Source organism: Lytechinus pictus, unplaced genomic scaffold (genome assembly GCF_037042905.1).
Source record: "Lytechinus pictus isolate F3 Inbred unplaced genomic scaffold, Lp3.0 scaffold_19, whole genome shotgun sequence".
NCBI classification, from domain to species: domain Eukaryota; kingdom Metazoa; phylum Echinodermata; class Echinoidea; order Temnopleuroida; family Toxopneustidae; genus Lytechinus; species Lytechinus pictus.
The window spans coordinates 1,645,938-1,671,865 of NW_026974140.1; the positions used below are offsets into that span (position 1 = coordinate 1,645,938).

Here is a 25,928-nt window from a genome sequence, read left to right on the forward strand (position 1 = left end):
TATCTTGTTATATTTTTATAAGAAAAATGGCTCATATCAAAGGTTTGCCATAATGAAAAAAAAACATTTTAACAGGTAGGTAAATCAGACAAACAAAACACTGAAAATTTCATCAAATCGGACAAGGAAAAACAAAGTGATGACATCTTGTGGAAAAAATAGCAAAACAGTTCCATGCACTTCTTCATGCAATGAGCAAGCTGATGTCACATTCCCACTTATTCATTTATATTTCATCATGTCAAATTGCATATATTCAAATTCTGTCTACCAAGAATGAAAAAAGTATGGGATTGCAACTGATTTAAGTTCGAGAACTTCTTTATTTGTTATCAGATTTTGATGAAATATAAAGTGTTTTGCACAGGAAATTTTACTTTTTAAACTAAATTATTTTCATAATATTTTGATGACAAAACAATTAATTCCTCCAGAAAAAAAACTTGCGATTCATGAGATAATTTGTGCAGGAGTGGAAGATTTGACCATAAGGACTTCAATGAATAAAGCCAAATGTTTAATGAAATAATAATGAATAATAAGACGGTCACATATTCTGCATTCATGATAAAAATATGAGTACATATAATTGAATCCATTTTCATTATCGTGATATATTCCACTTCAATGTAAAAAATTTGAGTGAAATGTTAGGACACAAATTATAGAGTGGAATATTTTGGCCAAAAGACGGTGGAGGGAAATAGATAACTGGAAGAAAAACAGACAAATGTTGAGCAAAAATGGAGAATTAAAGGAAAATGGAAGTAAAAGACAATTCATTTCCATACTTGGATATCAACATTACCTATTTTAACCCTATCCAGGCCGGGGGGGGGGGGGGGGGGCCTCAAAGGCCCCCCTCAACGATTCGCGCAATATTTTCGCCGCGGGATATTTTTTAACAGCGCCGCTCGCTGACTTTTTAATTTCAAGTCTTGCGCAAATTTTGAGACCAGTTTTGCGTCACCCGGGTACGCAATTCTGAAATAATGCAACATGTAAGTGCATGTCAGACCAAAAATTGCTTAAAAACGTGATTTCATGTACAAAGTCAATGCAAATTGTGTTTTCAACCAAAAATCATAAATGTATGATTATTTTTTAGTTTTGCTGGTCCAAATGTATTCATTTTATGCTGTTTATGATCTCAGAAGAGTCCCAAACAAATTTCATTGAAAAAACAATGAAAAACAAAAGGTCCAAAAAACAAAGAAATACATAAGAAATTGCAAAAAACAATATAATACATAAGAAATTGATCTGATATCACAATCTTTTTTTTTACACTTGCTAGAAACACCAAAAAGAGTTTCCAAACCAAAAATGAGAACATTTGGAGCATTATTTAGGGAGCTAAAGGGAAAAGTATGATTTTGCATACTAATTACGCATAAATTAGCATAATCACTTAATAGCTATTTGCATGAAATAAATTACTATACAATTTTGTAGATTATGTCCAAGACAACCTGAGTGCCAATTTTTGGCGCAATCGCGCGGCCAACAGCCGAGATCTTAAGGGGGGCCCTGGGAGGCCCCCCCCCCCCCCCCGGCCATATGAACTCCCAAAATACCCCGGCCTAGATAGGGTTAAAGCCAGACTCGCACGTTTGCATTTCAAGCTGCACATTGTCACGTTAACTAATATTATCTATACTCGGCCTCAGGCAGAATACTTCGCAACAAAATATTAAGGAGCAGTCACACAAGAGTTGTGCACAGTAAAGCAAGTTGATGCAAGCTAAAGCGAGGGAAGTTGAGATGAATCAATCGCCAACGCTGAGTTAATGCCTACATAAGCCGCCCGCTATTGCTTGTTGTTGCTCATCCTCGCGCATCCTTACTCTCATTTCCTCATAACCACCCTTATTTGCTTGAATGGATTTGGTTGCGATCAGTTAAGAACATTTGAACAAAATTCCATCTAGCGAGCCAGAATGTAAGGCCTTTTGTGTTAGTCTGCATATTGACCTTGTATTAGCTTGTTTCATGTTGCCATTATTTTACTACTATTGTTTGCCTCCATGTAATCCTCAGCTGAATGCAAGCCTATAACGCAAGAGGTGAGCCAGGCATGATAACATGTTTGAATGGTGAAAAGTACCAAGTTGGCCTAAGAATAATCTATATAAAGCAGAGATGCAATCTTAAAAGTAATATGTAGTCATTCAGAAGCTCAAAAGTAATGATTCTGATATAAAAGTCATTTCATACGTGTTATGAAGGATTGTAAATTTCCTATAGGACTAAGGAGGTACTAGATGCAAAATGTGGCGCATAAAAGCCAAGTTTTGTCAATCCTCTATGATGGTTGTCAGGAATATTAATATAGGGTGTTACATGTACATAACTTTTGTGAAGCACTAGCTTACCTAGTCAGGCAAGTAAATTTAGCCAGTGCATTACCACATGTTTATCGAATGTGTACATACCTATTCTACCTCAAAAGCATAATAATTAAGATCAAAAGCATAATGGCATAATTTGACATAACTAGCACATCAATGATGTGGAGCTCATCCGGCATCTCGCAACGAAATTTAACACAATTTTAATTTCAGCCCAGTTGACACTTACATTGGTGACATAAATTGATAAAGAATTGAAATTGATGAAGAAATGACTTAAAAGCATTTTTTGTGATCTATGAATAAATTTCATATAAATTAAGCATAAACAACTTTCTAGTCAAAATTTCTTAACTCTGTGTAGAACCTTGGTGAACCTCATGTAGCTCTCAGATGGAACAAAAATAATCAAAATCAATTAACAAATAAATAAGTAATTTTTTGGGAGTTTTGAAAATACATGAATAAATTAGCATATTTAATGAATTTCAAAATTCTGTGTTGAAATTTTGTATCACCACCTCGAGCTATCATATTAAGCAAACAAAATTAAAATTGATCAACAAATGAAGAAAAAACATTTTTTATGATTTATAAATAAATTTTGCATAAATTAGCAAAAATAATTTTCCAGAGAAAATTTCAAAATTTTGTGTACAAGTTTGGTGAAGCTCATGCAGCTCTACCAGATGGAAGAAAAAAAATCAAAATATGTCAACAAATAAAGACGAAGAGGCATTTTCTGGGATTTATGAATAAATTTCGCAAAATTAGCATAAATAATTTTATACTAAATAATTTCAAAATTCTGTGTAGAAGTTTGGTGAACCTCATGAAGTTCTACCAGGTGGAAGAAAAAAAATCAAAATCGGTCAACAAATAAAGAAGAGGCATTTTCTGTGATTTCTGAATAAATTTCGCATAAATTAGCATAAATAATTTTCTACTGAAAATTTCAAAATTCTGTGTAAAAGTATGGTGAACCTCATGAAGTTCAACCAGATGGAAGAAAAAAAATCAAAATCGGTCAACAATTAAAGAAGAAAAAGCATTTTAGGTGAATTTTTAAAAATATGAATAAATTAATTTCGCATAAATTAGCCTAAAAATTGTTCTAGTCAAAATTTCGAAATTCTGTGTAGAGTTTGGTGAACCTCATAAAGCTCTACCAGATGGAAGCAAAAAATTCAAAATCGGTCAACAAATAAAGAAGCATTTTTTGTGAATTTTGAAAAATGTGCATAAATTAGCATAATTAATGAATTTCAAAATTCTGTGTAGAAGTTTTGAATCCCCCACCTAGTGCTATCATATAAAGCAAACAGAATTGAAATCGGACTTGAAATGGCGAAGAAGTAGCATTTTGAAATTGTGGATGGACGACAGACGCCAGGCCACGGCATAACCTCATCTTGCCCTTCGGGCCGGATGAGCTAAAAATTGTAAAAATCATGACTTTTTCTTAATAGTTGGCAGCTCTGTTAAACTCATGATCAGCCGAGTTGTAGTTTTTATACAGATTTATGCCATTACTAGATGGTGCTATGAACGCACATACATGTAAATAAATGTATGTTCTCATACATAACCGTTTGTTTTAGCATTTATGCAGATAAAACTGCATGATATCAGTGATCGCCCAACAGCAACCTTAACCATGGAAATCAACCTTATATATCCAATTCTCAGTTTTTTTTTCACTTCACTTCATGAACTTTCATATGAAGCACAGGGTGAAGAAGGATCAGTTCAGAATGATCACACACAAAAGGGTTCAGATGTACATACTGGAATTGCCCTTACACATGTGATGCACAGGGCCATGGGTACTTGTGTGTACAGCTATATAGCATAGTCCCACGGTCCGTACAACATTACTTCAGACTAGCAGGTGTCATCTGGTAAGGGTTTCCTGCGGCAAAGCAGCATCAGTGAAGAATCGTAGCTTGGATGGAAGAAGTTTGATGACAACGGGCATAGCTTCAAACCTATCGTTGTCAATGGTATACCAGGATTCCTCAGCCTGTATAATGATAATAACAGGACAACAATGAGTTACATGTAGTATGTCCACCCTGTCATTCAATTTATAATAATAGGCATTTATTGTGCAACCTATCTCGAAGTAATCTAATCTGAGGTGCATTGTTATTATTACCCCAGCTTTACTTGATTTTTATACAAGCAGAATCTGAGATAAAAAATAATAATAATAATAAAAATTACTGTATTTTGTCAAAGTCTTTGTGCCTTTGATATTTAAAAAAATGGTTGCCCTGATACTTCCGTATTTAAAAGTCTATAAACCATCTCTGACATACATGAAACTGTGGGAGCCAAGATAACACTCAATGAAGAAAATGGGAGCACTCTATAACTTCAACCAATGTGTAAATAAATGCACTGTACATATACAGAGTGCAGAGGGTTTTTTGTGCAAGATTGAGCATACAGGCATGCCTTCATACAGTTCTATCTCCAACACAGCACTTGATATTGGGACAGTGTCGAGGTGCCTTCAACATATATACTGAAATCACAGCATAATTCTATTTCTATTCAGAAATATCTTGCTGACCAACGAAAAAACAAACAAACAAACCTAAAATATCTGTAATAAAGTGACATTCAGTGGAGACAGCAACTCGCTATCTCAACAAAAGACATCCCACACATTTTTAGCTACAGGAAGTAAAATAGCTAATGGGACAATGTAAGGAATATAGTATACACATATTGACTGTGCATGAGGATGACTGTGTAAATTATCATTCCTGAGGTGCGTTTCATACCTGCCCGTATGAAAATCACAGATGGAGTGATGATTTTCACTGTCATCCGAATACAGAGCAGTCCATATTTGTTTTATATACCTCATCGATAATCACATAACTCTATCCCCAATCGATTAAATTTCAGGACCACTAGTGTAACTCTAATCTCAATTTGATTGCTAAATTTAAACGAGCTGCAGTCCTGGAGCTGCTCTGCTGCACGGTGGCCAGGACAACCGATAAATCCAGTTTGCCAGCCAGCGCACCTTTGGCTGCGCGTACATGATGACCGAGCAACAGTAGCGCAGCCATTTAGCTCGAGCCAGCTACATGTAGATGCGCGCTTAGAAACACAACTTGTGGCCCCGCCCTCGGGGGTTACGAGTACCATCAGAGGGTTTGATAGAAGAAATGTACAGTAAGTCAAACCCCTGAGACGATGACAGATGGAAAAGCACCGCCTCACATGATGCACAGTTTTGACCAATCAGAGATAATCTTAGTATGAGGTATATAATATTACAAGTAGCATTCATTATGTGATGCAACTGGTAGGATTGTTGCATAAATTATGGACTGCACTTGGCAGAGGTATTTTTTCAAATTGTGTAGGATTTGTTGGATAAGTTAGTCGAACCATGTAAGAACCCTTCCATCATTTTATGTGTAACAGAGAACAACCCTTCCTCCAATGGTTATGATGAATAAGGCACAGATTAACAGTACCTCTTTTAGGTTAGGCCTAAGATGTACTTCTCCTGCAGCAATATCAGTCACCTTGAACGTTTCCATGCTATCCTCCTGTAATCTAGACCAACTGAATAACAAAGAAAGAAAACATTAAATCCAGATGTTTCACAAATGACTTAACCCTAAACAGGCCGGGGGGTTGAATCAACCCCCCTCAACATTTTCTGCGATCATTCCGCCGCGCAAATTTTTTTGACCGCGCCACTCACAGAGTTTATACTTTTAAGTCTCACGCATCTTTTGAGACCAAATTTACGACGCCCGGGTACGCGGTTCCGAAATTACACAACATTTCGTAAGTGCATGTCAGACCAAAAATTGTTCCAAAACGTGATTTTGTGTACAAAGTCAATGCAAATTGAGTTTTCTCATCTTATTCATAAAGATATGATTATTTTTACTTTAAACAGCTGAAATCAATTGATTTTAGCATAATTATGCATCAAAAGGTTGTGCAATAAATCTGGTGAAAAAAACAAAGAAAAACAAAAGGTTGAAAAACAGGGAAATACATAAGAAATTCATAAAACAATAAAATACATAAGAAATTGATTTCCAAACCGAAGTTTTTTTCAATTGCGATTGTTGAGAATGCTACAAAGAATATTTTTACCAAAAATTAGCATTCTAGGAGCTTTATTTAGTGAATAAGAGCAAGAAGTATGATTTATGCATAAATGCATAATCAATTATTATCAATTATATTATAATCAATTATTATGCATAATCAATTCATATAAAATAAAATCTCATTATTTTACCATACAGCCTTGTAGATTACATTTTCCGGCGCTCGCGCGATCGGCGGCCGAGATCTCAGGGGGGGTTGAATCAACCCCCCCCCCCCCGGCCACAGAACAGCAAAAAAAGCCCGGCCTAGTTAGGGTTAATAACCCAGCGAGACTTATTAATGAACAGCATAAAATTGATACTAACTCCTGATCAATCTTATCAAATTTATTTTAGTTTATTAAAAAAAAAGAGTTTCCAGTAATAAACAAAAAAAGAAATCCAACAAAACTGTATTGGCATACATGTATAAAGACATGTGGTTGTGGTTGGAAATTATCAACTGCTAAGTAATGTGTAAAATAAGCTTGACAACTTTGTCTTTTTTCTTAAAGTCAACATAACAATATGGAGATTTTTTTAGCAACACTGCACTTTTAAATTAAGATTCAATATTAATAATTTGGCTTGCTTAAAGCTTTGTCAAAATTTATTATGCTGATCATTATAATACTTAATCTTTATTGAAAAGATATTCTCTTGAAATCATCACTGCTCACTTAAAATTGGATTTGAACACGGTTTAAATAATGCAAGAGCCACAGAACTACCTCATCTACCAAATAGAACCATTCATTGGGTATGCACACATGTAAAATAAAGCCTAGCTGAATCTATTGGAAGCACCAGTCTCTTTGATTAATAGGTACATAAACACATTGTTTGCATAATCTGAAATTTTGCTTCCACTCACAATAGGGCAAATTATTCATGCAATCCTGCATTTAACTTTTTTTCTTGAACCATTTTTGCCCTCTGATACATGTAAGAATAAAACTGAGTGCATAGCATTATATGAGACTCCTTTCATTGCCTCTCCTTTATTACTTCATTGGCCTATTTCATGATGGATATTGTATGCAGACAGTAGGCCCGTTTCGGGTACACGTGTACACGCACGGTCAAGTCAGTGCACATGTACTAAATTCCATTACCGTGTACACGGTAGCATCTGCATAAAGCTTGCATGGGACTGTAAAGTCAGTGAACAAGCTCACAGCCTCACATTAATTCTTAATTCTCAGACACTGCACATGTTTTAATCACTAATATGTCAATATATTTCAATTAACCTAGAGTAAGTTTACTTCCAAAATCGCCGATTTAATCCACATTCATTCTGGAGACTCAAGTTTTTGTACCACGAAATGGGTCTGCTCCGGTCTCGAAAGCTCGAAAACGTTGTTCAATCACACTCAGAGCCAATTTGAGAATTATCAATTGCGACAGCGATCATTGCTACAGTTACGTGTTGATACGCTCGTACACATGTGCTACAAGCCTACGAAGAAACGCTCCTCAAATTGGCAATAAAATAATGAAAATCAATCGATAACTTCAGTTACACTTAATTCTGTAGCGATCTGTGCATGCATGTACGGTACAGTATGCAAAATGCGCATCCAACGAACGTCGGCGCTAGCTAGGGCCCTGCACTGATTTTCTTTTGCATTCTTTATTAATTTAATGCGCTGCTAAGCTGAGTAAACTTTTTAATTGCACCAATTTTTGTGGGTTGATACTTCTGACTTCTCAGGTAAGCTTTAAAACCGCGACTTAGGCTATATAGACCCCTTTTTATATTATATTGACATGTTGATGCGGGTCCGTGTCAAAGTGTCGGAAACACTGAAAACATAACTCGCTCTCAGTGTTTACAACGTGTACACGACCGAAAAACACGCCGTGTACACGTGCATCAAAAATTGACTTTCAAAACAGGCCTAGCAGACAGACAACAAATAATGGCAATGATTGCCTGCCATAGTGAATTTCTATAGGTCTGTCCCATCTAAGGGAATAATGAAAACAAAAGTACCTACATGTACTTGATTTTGAGACTAAGATTGACTCAATACAATTCATGGCAACACCATCCATATTTCAGAGCTGACAACCTTAATAGTAAAAATAATCATATTCTTTATATTTTCAAGCTTAAAATCAAATTTTTTCTTTTCAATTTTGAAAAACATAAAAAAAAATAATTCCTTTAAGTTTCAGAAATCCTTTTTCTCGAGGAAAAATCCTATTAAGGGTGACTTTCCCTTTAAAATTCCTACTAATTGGCAGTTCTGGGGCCCGTTGCAGAAGAGTTGCAATCAATCATAACTCTAAAAATCATGCGCAACTTGATTTTCAACCAATATACCGCACTCATTTGGGACTTGCGATTGATTTTTTTTGCTTGCGTTTAAACGCAACTCTTTATGCAACGGGCCCCTGATATTTGAATGTATTAACTTTAAAAATGTCAACATACCCTTCTTTCATGAAATCTGTTCTTGAAAACTCCTCAGGTCCAATTCTAAGCTGCAAAGCAGGTGATCCCTACAAATAATCATTTAAAAAAGACAACAGGCCTTTACACTATTCAAGTAATAGTTTAAAGGGAGGAAATGTGATTTTCCCCTGGCAATTATTACCCACACTCTATGGTCTGCCTTCTGCTGAGCATCAGAAAGTTTGACACTATCTAGACAATGATTTATGAGCTTCATTGGTTGCCATGGCAATGCAGAGTGAAGTAAAAGATCTCCATGCTTACTTATGAAGTTACTGATAACCCATTTCCAAGCTACATTACTGCACTAGTCAATGTATGTCAGCACTTTACACTAATATGTATTAATGGTCATTAACAATAATGGCAAATTATACATCTATATAAAACAAGACACAAGTACATGTACACCGAAAGAAAGCAGCAAACCTACCTCTCGCTTGTTCCCACTGTTATCTGTCAAAACAGATAATTCCACTGCAGAAATATCCAATTCTTCCAATACCTCTTCTTCATCATCATGTACTACAGGTTCTGGAGAGTAATAACAGTACGAAAAGTCATGGTTTATAGTAACATAACTCCATTATGGAGAGTAATAACAGTAAGAAAATTCATGGTTTATAGGAACATAACTCCATTATGGAGAGTAATAACAGTAAGAAAATTCATGGTTTATAGTAACATAACTCCATTATGGAGAGTAATAACAGTATGAAAATTCATGGTTTATAGTAACATAACTCCATTATGGAGAGTAATAACAGTAAGAAAATTCATGGTTTATAGTAACATAACTCCATTATGGAGAGTAATAACAGTAAGAAAATTCATGGTTTATAGGAACATAACTCCATTATGGAGAGTAATAACAGTAAGAAAATTCATGGTTTATAGTAACATAACTCCATTATGGAGAGTAATAACAGTAAGAAAATTCATGGTTTATAGTAACATAACTCCATTATGGAGAGTAATAACAGTAAGACAATTCATGGTTTATAGGAACATAACTCCATTATGGAGAGTAATAACAGTAAGAAAATTCATGGTTTATAGGAACATAACTCCATTATGGAGAGTAATAACAGTATGAAAATTCATGGTTTATAGTAACATAACTCCATTATGGAGAGTAATAACAGTAAGAAAATTCATGGTTTATAGTAACATAACTCCATTATGGAGAGTAATAACAGTAAGAAAATTCATGGTTTATAGTAACATAACTCCATTATGGAGAGTAATAACAGTATGAAAATTCATGGTTTATAGGAACATAACTCCATTATGGAGAGTAATAACAGTAAGAAAATTCATGGTTTATAGTAACATAACTCCATTATGGAGAGTAATAACAGTATGAAAATTCATGGTTTATAGTAACATAACTCCATTATGGAGAGTAATAACAGTAAGAAAATTCATGGTTTATAGGAACATAACTCCATTATGGAGAGTAATAACAGTATGAAAATTCATGGTTTATAGTAACATAACTCCATTATGGAGAGTAATAACAGTAAGAAAATTCATGGTTTATAGTAACATAACTCCATTATGGAGAGTAATAACAGTAAGAAAATTCATGGTTTATAGGAACATAACTCCATTATGGAGAGTAATAACAGTATGAAAATTCATGGTTTATAGTAACATAACTCCATTATGGAGAGTAATAACAGTAAGAAAATTCATGGTTTATAGTAACATAACTCCATTATGGAGAGTAATAACAGTAAGAAAATTCATGGTTTATAGTAACATAACTCCATTATGGAGAGTAATAACAGTATGAAAATTCATGGTTTATAGTAACATAACTCCATTATGGAGAGTAATAACAGTAAGAAAATTCATGGTTTATAGTAACATAACTCCATTATGGAGAGTAATAACAGTATGAAAATTCATGATTTATAGTAACATAACTCCATTATGGAGAGTAATAACAGTAAGAAAATTCATGGTTTATAGTAACATAACTCCATTATGGAGAGTAATAACAGTAAGAAAATTCATGGTTTATAGTAACATAACTCCATTATGGAGAGTAATAACAGTATGAAAATTCATGGTTTATAGTAACATAACTCCATTATGGAGAGTAATAACAGTATGAAAATTCATGGTTTATAGGAACATAACTCCATTATGGAGAGTAATAACAGTAAGAAAATTCATGGTTTATAGGAACATAACTCCATTATGGAGAGTAATAACAGTATGAAAATTCATGGTTTATAGGAACATAACTCCATTATGGAGAGTAATAACAGTAAGAAAATTCATGGTTTATAGTAACATAACTCCATTATGGAGAGTAATAACAGTATGAAAATTCATGGTTTATAGGAACATAACTCCATTATGGAGAGTAATAACAGTATGAAAATTCATGGTTTATAGGAACATAACTCCATTATGGAGAGTAATAACAGTATGAAAATTCATGGTTTATAGGAACATAACTCCATTATGGAGAGTAATAACAGTATGAAAATTCATGGTTTATAGGAACATAACTCCATTATGGAGAGTAATAACAGTATGAAAATTCATGGTTTATAGTAACATAACTCCATTATGGAGAGTAATAACAGTATGAAAATTCATGGTTTATAGGAACATAACTCCATTATGGAGAGTAATAACAGTATGAAAATTCATGGTTTATAGTAACATAACTCCATTATGGAGAGTAATAACAGTATGAAAATTCATGGTTTATAGGAACATAACTCCATTATGGAGAGTAATAACAGTATGAAAATTCATGGTTTATAGGAACATAACTCCATTATGGAGAGTAATAACAGTAAGAAAATTCATGGTTTATAGGAACATAACTCCATTATGGAGAGTAATAACAGTATGAAAATTCATGGTTTATAGGAACATAACTCCATTATGGAGAGTAATAACAGTATGAAAATTCATGGTTTATAGTAACATAACTCCATTATGGAGAGTAATAACAGTATGAAAATTCATGGTTTATAGGAACATAACTCCATTATGGAGAGTAATAACAGTATGAAAATTCATGGTTTATAGGAACATAACTCCATTATGGAGAGTAATAACAGTAAGAAAATTCATGGTTTATAGGAACATAACTCCATTATGGAGAGTAATAACAGTAAGAAAATTCATGGTTTATAGGAACATAACTCCATTATGGAGAGTAATAACAGTATGAAAATTCATGGTTTATAGGAACATAACTCCATTATGACACTTTATTCTTCAAATTGGCAACTGCAATACAGGCATATAATTTTTTCCAGCGAATGTGATACTTATAGCCTTTACTATGGTGGTTCAGTGGTAAAGCCTTTGCCTCATGAACAAAACATGGGTTCAATTCCTAGCCAGGTCATGAATAAGGTTTTGAAACTCGGACTTTCTGCCTTTCCAAATGGTATCATTTTATAACAGGAAAACGGAAGTCATGTTAATGCAAGGTATGGCTACCCTGTTATTACAAGTTTAAAATAAGGAAAGCTTCAACAAACAATTTTGAATAAATTTTCATAGCTACGTCTGTTCAATTTTCCTCTTTTCATTCAACTCAACTTGTTGGGGGTGACCCTTGCCCTTTAACATTGTCCTATGGAATGATCAAAAGCCATGTGCACATAACAGGTAAAAGGCACCAACCATTTCATGAAATGAATAAAATCTGTGGTTTTTATTGGCTAGGAAGCAGTTTTCTATGACCAACACTGTGGTAATTGTCACAGAACAGCACCTTGGCAGTCCTAATTTTGATTATGTAATGCTTTATGGTTCCCTTGAGAAGACTTCATGAAAAATGCTCTACAAGATTTATTACTCTTGGCCAATCACATAAAATTATTTCAACAGCTTTTAACAAATAATCACTTCATTATATGCTCCCCAAATATTCCATAGAGACAAAAGACTGCAATAGACTAACCTGGTTCTATACGCTTGGGCCAGAGTCTATTGAATAATCTTGTCCACCACCATAGCTTTTCTGGAATGACCTCTTCAGGGATCTCCTTTGGCTGACCATACGACACATGACCCTTGACCTGGGCTGGAAACTCCTATCATGTTCATTTGGGGTATAAGTGTTATCTTCATTAAGAAATTTTCATGACGAAAAAAATGATTGGACAAAAGTTAAAATGAAAGTGATGTCTTTATGAAGATGAAGAATTACCATCTCCTTCATGCACCTATCTTTAGTTTTGGAAAAATCCCCCAAAAGTACATGTCAATATACCATTTCGTTGCTAGATTATATTAATACACATGCCCCAAAGCAGTTGTGGTGCACAGGATACACATGTAAATTAAAAGTGTATTTTATTGGAGAAATTTACAGATTTTGTCATCAGAATTTATTTTGACCACGTGCCTGATCAAAACAGAATATCTGCATAAATTTGTCTTGTTTATATAAAGCACCTTTTCAAGCATGGAATGGGATGAAAATTTCATGATATGATCTTTGTCAGTAACTTTCTTATACCAAATTACTGATTATGTGAAGTAAGTGCTCAAATAGCTATTTTGAAAAAAAAAAAACAAGCATTACTGAGAGAGGGCACTAGACTTAAATTCTAACAGCAGGGAAAAAGTCCATTCTTAAGTTCTGATGGGTAAAAAAACGAATTGAATGACTATGCTTTTGTAATGTTTGATGAAACTCAAGTATAGTTCACATTTAATACTGACACTTTACCAATGCTTTACCAATGGGTTCATCTGGTTTATAGCACATCAATACACAGCAGTATATACAAATGTGTGACTCACAAATAAACCAGCTTACCTTAGTTAATCCTGCCCATAGATAGCTGAATCTATGTTTTAGTGGTCCAAAATACCAAAATCTGCAACAAACAGAATAACAAAATTGAAGCAACTTTGGGATATACAGTATCACAAATGATATCAACTGTGATGGCAAGGATATGCAAGTTATTGGTGTCAGAAAAAATGCAATAAACAAAGCTCATATTTGTGGTTGATAACAGATAAGCTTACACAGCACAATGCAGACAAAATAAAACAAAAAACAAACCAGGAACATCATAATGTGCAATTAAATTTAAACTATTCTTGGCCACAGAGTAAATGAGTTTATAGAGGTGGGATTTTAAACAAAAAAGAAAAGATAATGATTCAAGATTTTGTATGTGCATTCATGTGCATGATTTTGAAATGTTCAGACAGGCAAGTTCAAACTTTGTTCCACATCAGAACATGATTTATATGCTATCATAATGCTAATCAGGAAGTGGGGGATGGCAGATTCCACCCCATTGAGATCTCGGTCATCGACCGCAAGCTTGCGCTGAACATAGGCACACACGTCTCCCCAGACATCATCTACCAATTTCTGCAGTTAAATTTCTCTAAATGATTCATGAAGGAGGCTAGCTAATCCCCCCCCCCTCCTCCCCTTGAGATCTTGGCGATAGACCCCAAGCAAAAAATGAAGCGCAACTGTAACGCTTCAATAATCATTTTTTCAGAGATATAAAATATCCTTCCATTTGATATAAAGTTCTGACACCTTGGGCTTTTCATTTGACAGGTAATAAAATCTTATTGCAACCATTGTACAAAAGTAAAGTTACTTTTTTTTTCCACAAGGACTGCGCAGATGAAACTTACTTTGCGGCTTTTTCCTTGGCATCTTGTAACGGACCCCAGTGGATACTATTGACGGCATAAGACTTGCGTCCATGAGTTTCATCCTGGGGATTCAGTTTGAAAGACATTGATTTATATGAATGTATGCATCCTCATTCCTGTCAATGGATGGAATCATTATCGATATCATAATCTTTATCACAACTTATCATTGTTTACTTTTATCATCCTCCTCCTCACCCGCATGACAATAATGCTAGTCGCATTTACCCTACGGTGGCAGTATAGCAAGTCGAATTCAGCTGTTGTATTCATTTTTATTCAATCCACCTATTATATGTACATGTTGCTGGTACAAAAATGTTAAAACGGCTGTTTTCGACTTGCCGTACAGCCGCCGTAGCACATATGACAGAGGGGTAAGCATCATCATAAGCAGGATCCAAATCTTCCTTGCAATCATCAAATCATTTTGATATCTACATAATTTATCCCATGATTCTATATTCACCACTTTGATAACAATGTGTGTATTTGTTAATGAATGCAAGGCTGAAAAGGTTGCTCACTGATTCATCAGTTTTCCATTTGCTTCACCCATTTCACCAAAACTTAGAAAAAATGAAATCAGTACCTCTTTCATCACTTGTCTTCCAAGTTAATATATTCAGCCATGCATGGTGTCAGTGGTACAGGTAATGTAAATATAAGGAGTTTCTCTTGTATATTCTGGTAAATGTAAATTGTAATGTTCAATGATTCTTTCATATTAGCTGTCTGAATCCAGTCTACCTTCATTTGTTATGCACTGTATATTAATCAAATCATTAATTTTCCACAGTAAAGTCACCTGTATTGACATGACATCTACAAGTCTGGTTGAACCCTTGATGATTGCCATAGCTGAATTACACATCCACCTGAAAAAATAATAATACAAAAACAAATTACACACAAAAACATTACTCTTTCTACTTACATTAATCATAATAAGTGTATATTTATATTGCACGATTTCTATGTGTATATACTCAACTGCATATTACAATATAGTTATTATCATTACCCCAGCTTTAGCAGTGCTGCATCCAGGTGCTCATGCATTCAAATTTTTTTTTCTGGGTACCCATTCACCTCGCGTGGGTTGAGTGCAGCACAATGTTTTGCTGAAGGAAAACACACCATGGCTTGGGATAGAACCCACGTCCCTCAGATTGAAAAATGAGTTATAATCGCTAGACCATGGCACCCCTATTGACATATACTGCAACGGAACTGCTCTGTTCTACACAAACTTTGTCATATTACTGACAACACTCTTGTTGAAAGTCCTTATGAATCAAGCCCTTCATGTTGAATTGGTCTGCTACATCAAATTTGCTAATGAAGATTTGTCAAAACATCACAATTGTAAACAATGATCATTTTCTTGCTGTCTTTCTTTTCTCAGCTTCCTAATACAACTAAATCCAAAATCCAAGGTTTGTCAAAACATCACAATTGCACACAATTATCATTTTCTTGCTGTCTTTCTTTTCTTAGCTCCCAATACAACTAAATCCAAAATCCAAGGTTTGTCAAAACATCACAATTGCAAACAATTATCATTTGCTTAATGTCTTTTTTTTCTCAGCTTTCCAATACCACTTAATCCAAAACACTGTCTAATGGTAAATACCTGACATCAGCCTCTGCCTCTGAATATAAAATCCTAGCTAAAGAATTTGTAGCTCCAACTGGTATAATACCCAATGTCCAGTTGGAACTGACCACTTTCTCATCATCTCTTCTAAGGAGTCCAGTGATGACCTCAGCTACGGTACCATCTCCACCAGCAATGATAACAATGTCCGTCTTGACCAGTGATGCCGCTAAATCCTTCGCCTCTCCTTCCATTGAGGTCTGCAAACAACATCAGATGTAGAACTTCAAAAACACAATTCAAATAGGTATTTAACCTTAGAAAGAATGGATTTGTTTGATGCCTAACAAGACCAGGGGATGAATCAGCCCCTCTCTCACGCAATCTTCGCCTTTGGCCACGCGATCATGACACACATTTGAATGCATGCAGGCCTTGGCATAATCTACAAAATGTAAAGCCATATTTTCTGAAAAAAATTAGAACTAATTAATTATGCTTATTCATTAATAAAAATCACAGGTTTGCACAAATAAACTATAAAGCTTGAAACTGCTTAACATTTTTATTGACAGACTCTTTGTAAGATTCGGATAAAAGCACTTCAAAAATTTGGGATGAACTTTGATCATTTATTTTCCATTGTTTTTTAAATGAAGTATTCATTTGTTTTTCTACATTTTGTTTTTTTTTCTCAATGGAAATCATTGGCAACACTACTCAGATCATATTACAAAGAATTTATTGAGTTTGATCAGTAAAAGCCGAAATAATCAACACAATATTTGTTGGATCTGTACTTTGAAACTGAAATAATTGCATGTGTTTTTAAGATTTTAATTTTGATCGCAATTAAAAAATAAAAATCAAATAGTTTTGTAAGCAATTCATTAAAAAATATTTTCCATATCAGACTTGTTTTAAACAAATCAAAATTGGTTATCAAATGGGAAAGTTTTGAAAGTGTGAAAAGTCTAAATTTGCTTTCTATAATGAGCCCCAAATCGTCAATGCTGTTTCAAAATGGAAAATAAAGTGCAAAACTACGGTACAAATCTTGTACACACAATTTTAATTTCTTACCATTATAAAGATGTTGCTCGTTTGTGATTTCAACATATTTTTAGTCAAGGAGACAAACTGCACTTTGAAAGGTCATGGAGAAAATATTAATATTTTGTAACAAAATAAATGCAGCATGCTTTAAAATGACTGCTAATCCATCAATTCAAAGAAACGTCACCATACAAAATTTACATTTTTCAAACTTTCAGAGCTTTCTCATCTTGTTACAGATGTCAGTGGAAGATTTTTCTAAACTGATTTTAGTTTATTTTCCCCCACTGAATAGAATTTCCCCCCTCTTTTTTTCAAAGACTTTTATATTGTGCCATTGAAAGTCATACCTGTATGATTTCTACATCAATCCCAGCAAGATGAAGAAGAGGGGCAGCATTCTTCTGAAAGAGCTTCTTGGCTTTCCTGAAAGCATACAAAATAGAACCTCTTGAGCAGCAGCAATTTATTTTCCTTGAGCAAGACACCAATCTATCTTTTACAACCAACGCACAAGGGGAAAATCAGTTTCTGAAATGAATGCAATTCTAGAAAGCTTCAGGGCCCTGTCTTACAGAGAGTCATGACTGATCCGACCAACCTCAGGTATATGGAAATCCATCAATATCATAATTTTTTCTTTGGGAAATTTGTACAATGTCCTTTGAAAACAAAGAGAAGCATACTGAATTGTCAAGAAAACAGTGAATGTACATGTATGTATATACATCATATATCTAGAAAATATTTTGAAAAATCTGTAATTTAGATGACGTTGCTGGCCCTCCATAGTTGTGGTTGATTGGATCGATCGTAACTCTAGGTACGAGTCGGGGTCCAGTTGTCTCACTGACAGATAGCTACATGTATAAGATAGTCAATTTAATAGCTCTATGAGTGTTGCATCAGAAATATTAGAAGGCAAATGTATTCAAGTTGTAAAGCACCACTGATTATACTAAAATTGTTGTGGTCTTGTGGATAACTAATACACTGTATAGTCACACCTTTGCATGTTTGGCTTGCTTGTTACAGTGAGAAATGCATATTGACCAAATGCAGAAAAGTGCAATAGAGCAACCAGCATATAGGCCTTCAAAAGTAAGATGCTTGTTAGTTTCAAAACTGTTCAACCTGTCACACTGGTGGGCAACATAAAACAACATCTCTCAGAAAATCACAAAACTGCATTTCAGACACAACTTGTAGTGGTAAAAGCTGTTACAAAGCCCTTTACAAGTCCAGATTGAAGATCATTCACTTTACATACCAGCTACTCACATGCTAGATATGCAATAGTGTGATTGCTAGCACTTTAACCATTACTAGGTACAGCAGTAGGCACAGAGAACAGCAACACACTGCTGTATACCTAAGATGTGATTGACCCTGCTACTACTTTTCATTAGATCATTATGTACCAGTTAGAGTCTAGCCATTGCATTAATTTCCTCATATTAGATGACCATGCCATGTATCTTATATAGAAGTACATTTTTTGTACAACAAGTGGAATGCCTCTGGCCGTCTCACCTGCATCACGCGATTCAATATAGCAGCAGTGCTGATTTTGAAAACTACTATAACTCGCACAAGATGTTCAGTGATACTTGGTTACTCTTATTTCCACGTTTTATGAACTAGACCAATACACTTATAGAGATATGATGGCAATTCAACAAATACCCCCAACGTGGCCAAAGTTCTTTGACCTTACATGACCTTTGACCTCAACCGCGTAGCCAGGATTTCATTTTGGAGGGGGCGGTAAATGCACGCGAAGCGTGCCAACACTTACAGAGCGCGCGAAGCGCGCTCCCTAGGGGGTGGGTGCAGGGAGGGGGAGTTTTCGGTGTTTCATAAATTAAAATGAAAAGGAGCCGTCTCTCTTGTCGTCAGCTCCAATTCAGTTGACTATATTCTGATTTTGAACATTGATTTGAAAAGTGATTGTGATATGTTCGAACGCACTAAAAGGGATAAATGGAGGAAATTAAAATAACAATTACCCCGCGCGAAGCGCGGAAGCTAAAGCGTTTTATCAATTGTTTTTTAAGAAAAGGGTCCCGGGAAAAGGGTATCAAGTTAGTTATATCATGTATATTGAATTCCCGTGGAAAGTTTGATTACAAACAATTTAGCGACAGTGCATATTTTTAACTCGCAAAACAGAGAAGAAGAAGGGTGCCGGGAGGAAGACATTCCTCCACGCGCACAGCAATGAAACTCTGAAATTTCTAAGGGCGGACGTTACGTCAAATGCAGATATCTCCAATACCCCCATCGGCTCTATTGATTTTCTAAGATTATTGAACTTCATTACAAGGAAAATAGAGCGCAAAAAGTTGAAGCTTCTGTGATTTATTGAAATTATATTATAAAAATAATAATTTCTTTGACTCATCCTGAAGCGCTCGCATTTGAACAATTAAGAAACTTAAGTGTCTTTCAAAATTTCAAACTGAGACATGACATGAAGTTTCATCGAATTTGATAAAAATATTGTACTTTTTTATTTAATACGACACGAATTTTATACCTTCCTCTTTTTCAATTAGGAACCTGTTTACCCCAAAATTATGAATGTTTATTAACAAGCTAAAGCGGGAGAAGTTGCCTATATGGGGGTGACGGCAACATTTGATATAAAGATTTTACCCGCCGGGAGCCGACCCGACCAGAAGTGCGGAATGTTGCGTGATCAATTTGAAGGAAAAAAAGACAACTTCATATAATTCGGCCTAATCTTACTCTAATTCCATGCCCTAATGTATACATTTTAACTTTAAGTAGCAAGGAACGCACTAGCCCTATAACCGAGGTGGAAAGACAGGGTTAAAGAAAGGGTGAGGGAAAGGAGAACTGCAATATTGTCATTTGACCGCGCGAAGCGCGGAAGCAAAATTCATATATATATAAATTTAGAGCGAGAGTGAAGGAGTTTCGTTAAGGTACTAATTCTTTTGAGAGAAAAATAAAGAATGAAAAGAAAAACCCACAAAGCAACCTCTCTTCCCCTTCCTCCCTTCGCTTTCCTTTTCTCCTCTCTTTTTCCCCTTCCTTTTTTTCTTTTTTGGGACGTTTTGGGGGGGGCGACCGCCCCCACCGCCCCCCCTGGCTACGCGCCTGTTTGACCTTGATCATGTGACCTGAAACTCGCACAGGATGTTCAGTGATACTTGATTACTATTATGTCCAAGTTTTATGAACTAGACCAACACACTTTCAAATTTATGGCTGTAATTCAACAAATACCCCAATTTGGCCAAAGTTCATTGACCCTAAATGACCTTTGACCTTGATCATGTGACCTGAAACTTGCACAGGATGTTCAGTAATACTTGATTACTATTATGTCCAAGTTTCATGAATCAGATCCATAAACTTTCAAAGTTATGATGGTAATTCAACAGATACCCCCAATTCGGCCAAAGTTCATTGACCCTAAATGACCTTTGACCTTGGTCATGTGATGTGAAACTCATGCAGGATGTTCAGTGATACTTGATTAACCTTATGTATAAGTTTCATGAACTAGGTCCATATATTTTCTAAGTTATGATGACATTTCAAAAACTTAACCTTAGGTTAAGATTTTGATGTTGATTCCCCCAACATGGTCTAAGTTCATTGACCCTAAATGACCTTTGACCTTGGTCATGTGACATGAAACTCAGGCAGGATGTTCAGTAATACTTGATTAACCTTATGGCCAAGTTTCATGAACTAGGTCCATATACTTTCTAAGTTATGCTGTCATTTCAAAAACTTAACCTCAGGTTAAGATTTGGTGTTGACGCCGCCGTCGCCGCCGCCGTCGGAAAAGCGGCGCCTATAGTCTCACTCTGCTATGCAGGTGAGACAAAAATGAAGGGTCTTTAATAGGTATTTAGTATATTAAAAAGAAATGAACCATGATTTGACAATGCAGACCATTATCTTGGCAACATGTGCCACCAAGTATGGGTATATATCAGAAAAATAATCGAAATAAAATGACCTAGCGAACAGTGAAAAACAAACCCAATGAGAGCTGGTTGAACCATCTCAGATAAATACAAGTATTTATAAAGTGATTGTATAACAAATAATATTTACCCTTTTCTAGCAGCTGGATTTAGAAAGACAGTTGCTTTGACAGGTTTGCTAAAAGTCTTTTCCAGTTGCTGTCCATACACCTATAATCACAGAACATCAAGATATCATGTGATTAATGTCAATGCGAAATACCACTGAAGAAAATAATAATACCCCAGCGAGAATGTAGCATTTTAGCTCAGTTTATTGCCATCTGTCTTTTTGTGGCAATAGAGCGAGTACCCAACCCATCAAAAGAAAAAAATGTTTTGTGACCAATTTGTACATGTATCAGTCTCATGAGCATTTGGTGAAAACTAAGAAAATGGTTTGAAATGTAAAATATGTACTGTAACAGACCAACCAACTGACTGACCACCCAATCCCCTAAAGTCATACACTGATTTTTACATGTATACATGTACCCCTTTTTAGAGTTCATTTGAAATTCATTCAGTTATTTTGTCAATGTACATAGCCGACAAGCAACGCTTATCTGCTCGAAATGTCCTGGATAACAGTTCTTTTCAGAGCTACTGTCAGTAAGATAAACCAGCAGTCCTTTTAAGGACCAACCTACATGGTGTTATAAAAAAACTCTCCATTCAGTCTTACCACCATGCAAACCTTTAAAGCTCACAATACATACAAAGTACACTAGTTGATTAGTTCTGTCATGAAACTATCAAATGTTGCAACTGACTGTGAATAATATTTATAATAGATCATAATATTCAATGCATAGCTACCTGTGCTTGTTTGCAGTACTCTGTTCTCAACAGATTTGCCCTAAAGATTGAATAAAAACAAACAAACAGAATGATAAAGGCAACAAAGAGGAATAACTCACAATATTATTTGGATGTAGGGTTTTAGAGGCGCAGATGTTTTTGATGTCTTGCGAGGTTGTTTTAAAGAGACAAAATATTAAGTGATTTTTAACGTGCATGCCTATGGAAACCATCCAATATTGAAAATATTGGAGAAAATTAATGTTTTGCCCCGCCCACAAGCTTATCATTGGTTAATAAATGATTGTGCGCGTGAACCTATTGTTATGTCACAATGAAATTGTATTGTGTATTAGTTGACAGGTGTGGTAAAGGAGCATCGATTTATTGAATTCAAATGCGCTTGCATTATACGCTAGCGCATCTTTATTTTATTAAAGATTTTTAAATTACAATAATCAGGCGCCCATGCTCATGATTTACAGGAATGCCATAAATGATGGTTTTGCTTCATTACTTTGTTTGGCTTTGTGGGGATTTCTAAATAATAATAATAATATTGGATGACCAATTTTCGTGGGATGAAATATTGTTACTTGCTGAAGAACAATATTTCTTCGCATCCACTCAATGCCATCCAATATTCCGTAAATATCATATCTCATTTTAACAATATTCTTGCCGCAATTGTCTAAAGTTTTATGGTGTGAAGGAGAATGGATTAGAAAATATGGATGAAGCTATTTGTCAAACAGCTGCTGAGCGTCTTGGTGTCCATCTAACCGTAAACGATCTCAATAGATCGCATTGTGCTGCTCCAAGGAGTGATAAACCAACTTCAGACTCTGGATCTGCAGGCATCAATCAGAAGAACAAGAAGCCGCGTGCCATTATTGCCAAGTTTTGTTCATACCCAATCCGAAACAGTGTCCTGCGTGCACGGAGGAAACTGAAAGGTACTGGTATGGGGATAGAGGAGGCAATAGGACTACAAACAAGGAACTTCTGTGGGCTGCGAAGAAACACTCAAAGGTCAATGGAACTTGGTCCTCTGATGGACGAATCGTAGTCCTGTTAACTACCACGAATGGAAAGTCAATTCGTAAAACCAATCACAGAAAAAAAGACTTGGAGAATCTGTAACCTGAGAGAAAAATCAATGCTGTTGCATTCCAGTTCAGATTGGTTTATATCAGTCGGTTTATTATCTGACTCTAAAAGATAAATAACAGATAGTGATTGAAATAGTATTTTACCTTTTGTCAATTGTTTTTCACATATTTGTGTTTTGTGAAGATTTTGTGTTCTTGTCCTGTTACATCTTGTTAATGATGTCGAATGATGTAATAATAGACTCAAGTTTGAATAAAGATGAAACCATCAATAACTCATCTGTAAATTTAAACGATACTTACCTTCTCCCATTTGCAGAAATTGATGACTAGGAATTTGAATCTTTATTCCGTTTTTCAAGAGAATCTGTCGATACAGATAATATAGACCGACAACTTGTGGAAAATGGCCAGGATGAATATACTGACTCTACCAATGTGAGTATCACTTGACCTCCAAATTCAATGAAATTATCAAAAACTCTGTAACAAGACACTTGAGCATGATCCATTTCAATGCAAGAAGTTAATTTCAAAATTTCGATTACATTCACAGTTTTCTCTCAAATATCAGATTTAGATTTTCAGTGATTGGGATATCGGAAACATGGATCAACTCAAACTCTCATTTCCCCTTTTCAATTGAAGTTCCTACATTGTGACCGACTAAATGGCCGTGGTGGAGTTGGTCTATTTATTAGAGAGGATATGAATTAAAAATTGTGTGATTTTTCAGAGCACTATGAAGGTGTCAATGATTTACACATTGAAATAGAGTTCAAATCAGGGGAGAGTATCATGATTGGGATAATTTATCGCAAACCGAAATCGAGTATTTCTGCATTTACTTCATATTTTGATAGACTGATGAATAATAGTTATATAAATAATGTTTCTTCTTAATGGGCAACTTTAACATCGATTTGTTAAAAAAATCTGGAAGCCCTCTATTTCTTCATTTTTTGAACCATGTGATTTCATCGGGGTTTTATTCCATTAAAGACAGACCTAAACGAGCCAATAGTAGATCATCAACTATTATTGACAATATATTCATAAATGTTTTTAGTCGTTCCCCTTTGTCGGTGCCTTTTTACCAGATATTCCCAACCACTTTCCTATCTTCCATTTGTAACATTTGTCAGATATTGTAATATATGAGCAATGAAAAGTACATGTACACACCTACAGGAAGATATCCCCTGCAGCATTAATCATTTATGTGCTGATCTTTCAACCATGGACTGGTCAGAAGTATACCTACAAAGCCACCCGGAGATGGCGTATGACTCATTAAACTTTATTACCTTGTATAACAAACATCTGGCAGATGTTTGTTATACAAGGTAATAAAGTATCTGCTAATCAGTACAAAGTATATTGGTAAACGTTATCAGAATAGAAAGCCACGGATTCCCCTCAATATGATGAAGCTTACAAGAAAGAAAAATAAATGTTATAAATTGTACCTAAACTCTATGAAAGCTAATCACGATAAATATAAAAAGATTCGAAATGCTGTTACCCTGAATCTCCGGCAGTTGAAAAGAAAATATCATTTTGATAAGTTTGAATCCTAGAAAACAAATTCTAATAAAATGTGGAAACTTATCCATAACATTTTGGGAAAACAAAAAAATAATTCTGATAATCAAAAGTCTTTTTTACACAATGATTGTAACATTAGTGACTTCGTGAAATTGCAGAAAATTTAAATGAATATTTTGTCAATATCAGATCGAGCAAAAACAATGATCCCAATGACGATCATTTTAATTTGTTTGATATGTATATGAGTGACCCACTTTCTCATGTTTTTTAAACCGATTACAAAAAAAGAAATATTAGATATCAGTAAATCGCTATCTAATATTAAGAGTACCGTATTTGATGACATTGATCCATGTGTTGTGAAGAATGTTTTACCTTTCATTATAGACCCACTCTTACATATCTTTAATTCCTCTCTTGTATTAAACTGGAATTGCGCCTTCAAAACTGAAAATATCAAAAGTTGTTCCCGTTTTTAAAAAGGAGAATCCTAATCTATTCATCATCTACTGTCCAATATCAATTTTGCCATGTTTCTCAAATATCTTAAAGAAATTGGTTTTTAACAGACTATACAATTTTTTATTATGTCACAATGTATTATATGATAGTCAATACGGCTTCCGTCAAAATTACTATAGGAAATGGCACTTATTGAAATTCATGATAAAATAATTAGTGAGCTCAATGCCGGTATTAAGGTTACGGGAATTTTTAAAGATCTCTCCAAGACTTTTGATTCTCTTCCTCATGATAAAGTTGCAATATAATGGTATAAGAGGAGTGTCTTTTAATTGGTTCAAGTCATATTTATTACATTTACTGTCTATAATAATACCCATTCGTCTTTCATGGAGAAATTAAAACAGGTAGGCCCCTAGGTTCTATTCTTGAGCCTTTATTATTTTTAATAGACATTGTTAATGTAACTCTTGCCATGAACCACATTTTATATTGTATGCCGATGATACGTCACTTCATCATCATCACGGGTACCCAGCAACAGAACGAAAGTTCCATGATGCTGTGGTCGGGTGCAGATGCGAAATTGATTAGTTTAGAGCAGCCTTAAATTTGTCAAGCGATTGCATTGATGTAATGGCTAAGGGAAGGTCGTTCCAGTCCCGTATGGTTCTGGGCAGGAATGAGTACAGGTGCCTATCAGTTCTGGATTTGA

The 25,928-nt window shown here is 34.9% G+C and overlaps 1 protein-coding gene across 1 annotated transcript; it reads right to left on the bottom strand.

Annotated features, from left to right (window-relative positions):
- On the bottom strand, positions 1-22,141 carry LOC129261219 (acylglycerol kinase, mitochondrial-like). Its single transcript, XM_054899278.2, has 12 exons — positions 22,107-22,141; positions 21,379-21,458; positions 17,631-17,706; positions 16,261-16,484; positions 15,433-15,502; positions 14,604-14,686; positions 13,756-13,816; positions 12,892-13,024; positions 9,382-9,482; positions 8,928-8,995; positions 5,852-5,942; positions 1-4,374 (listed from the first exon to the last, which is right to left on the bottom strand). The coding sequence occupies exons 4-12, from the start codon at positions 16,476-16,478 to the stop codon at positions 4,246-4,248; spliced, it is 954 nt and encodes a 317-aa protein (XP_054755253.2). The 5' UTR covers positions 16,479-16,484; positions 17,631-17,706; positions 21,379-21,458; positions 22,107-22,141; the 3' UTR covers positions 1-4,245.
- Between the last annotated feature and the right edge of the window lie 3,787 nt (positions 22,142-25,928).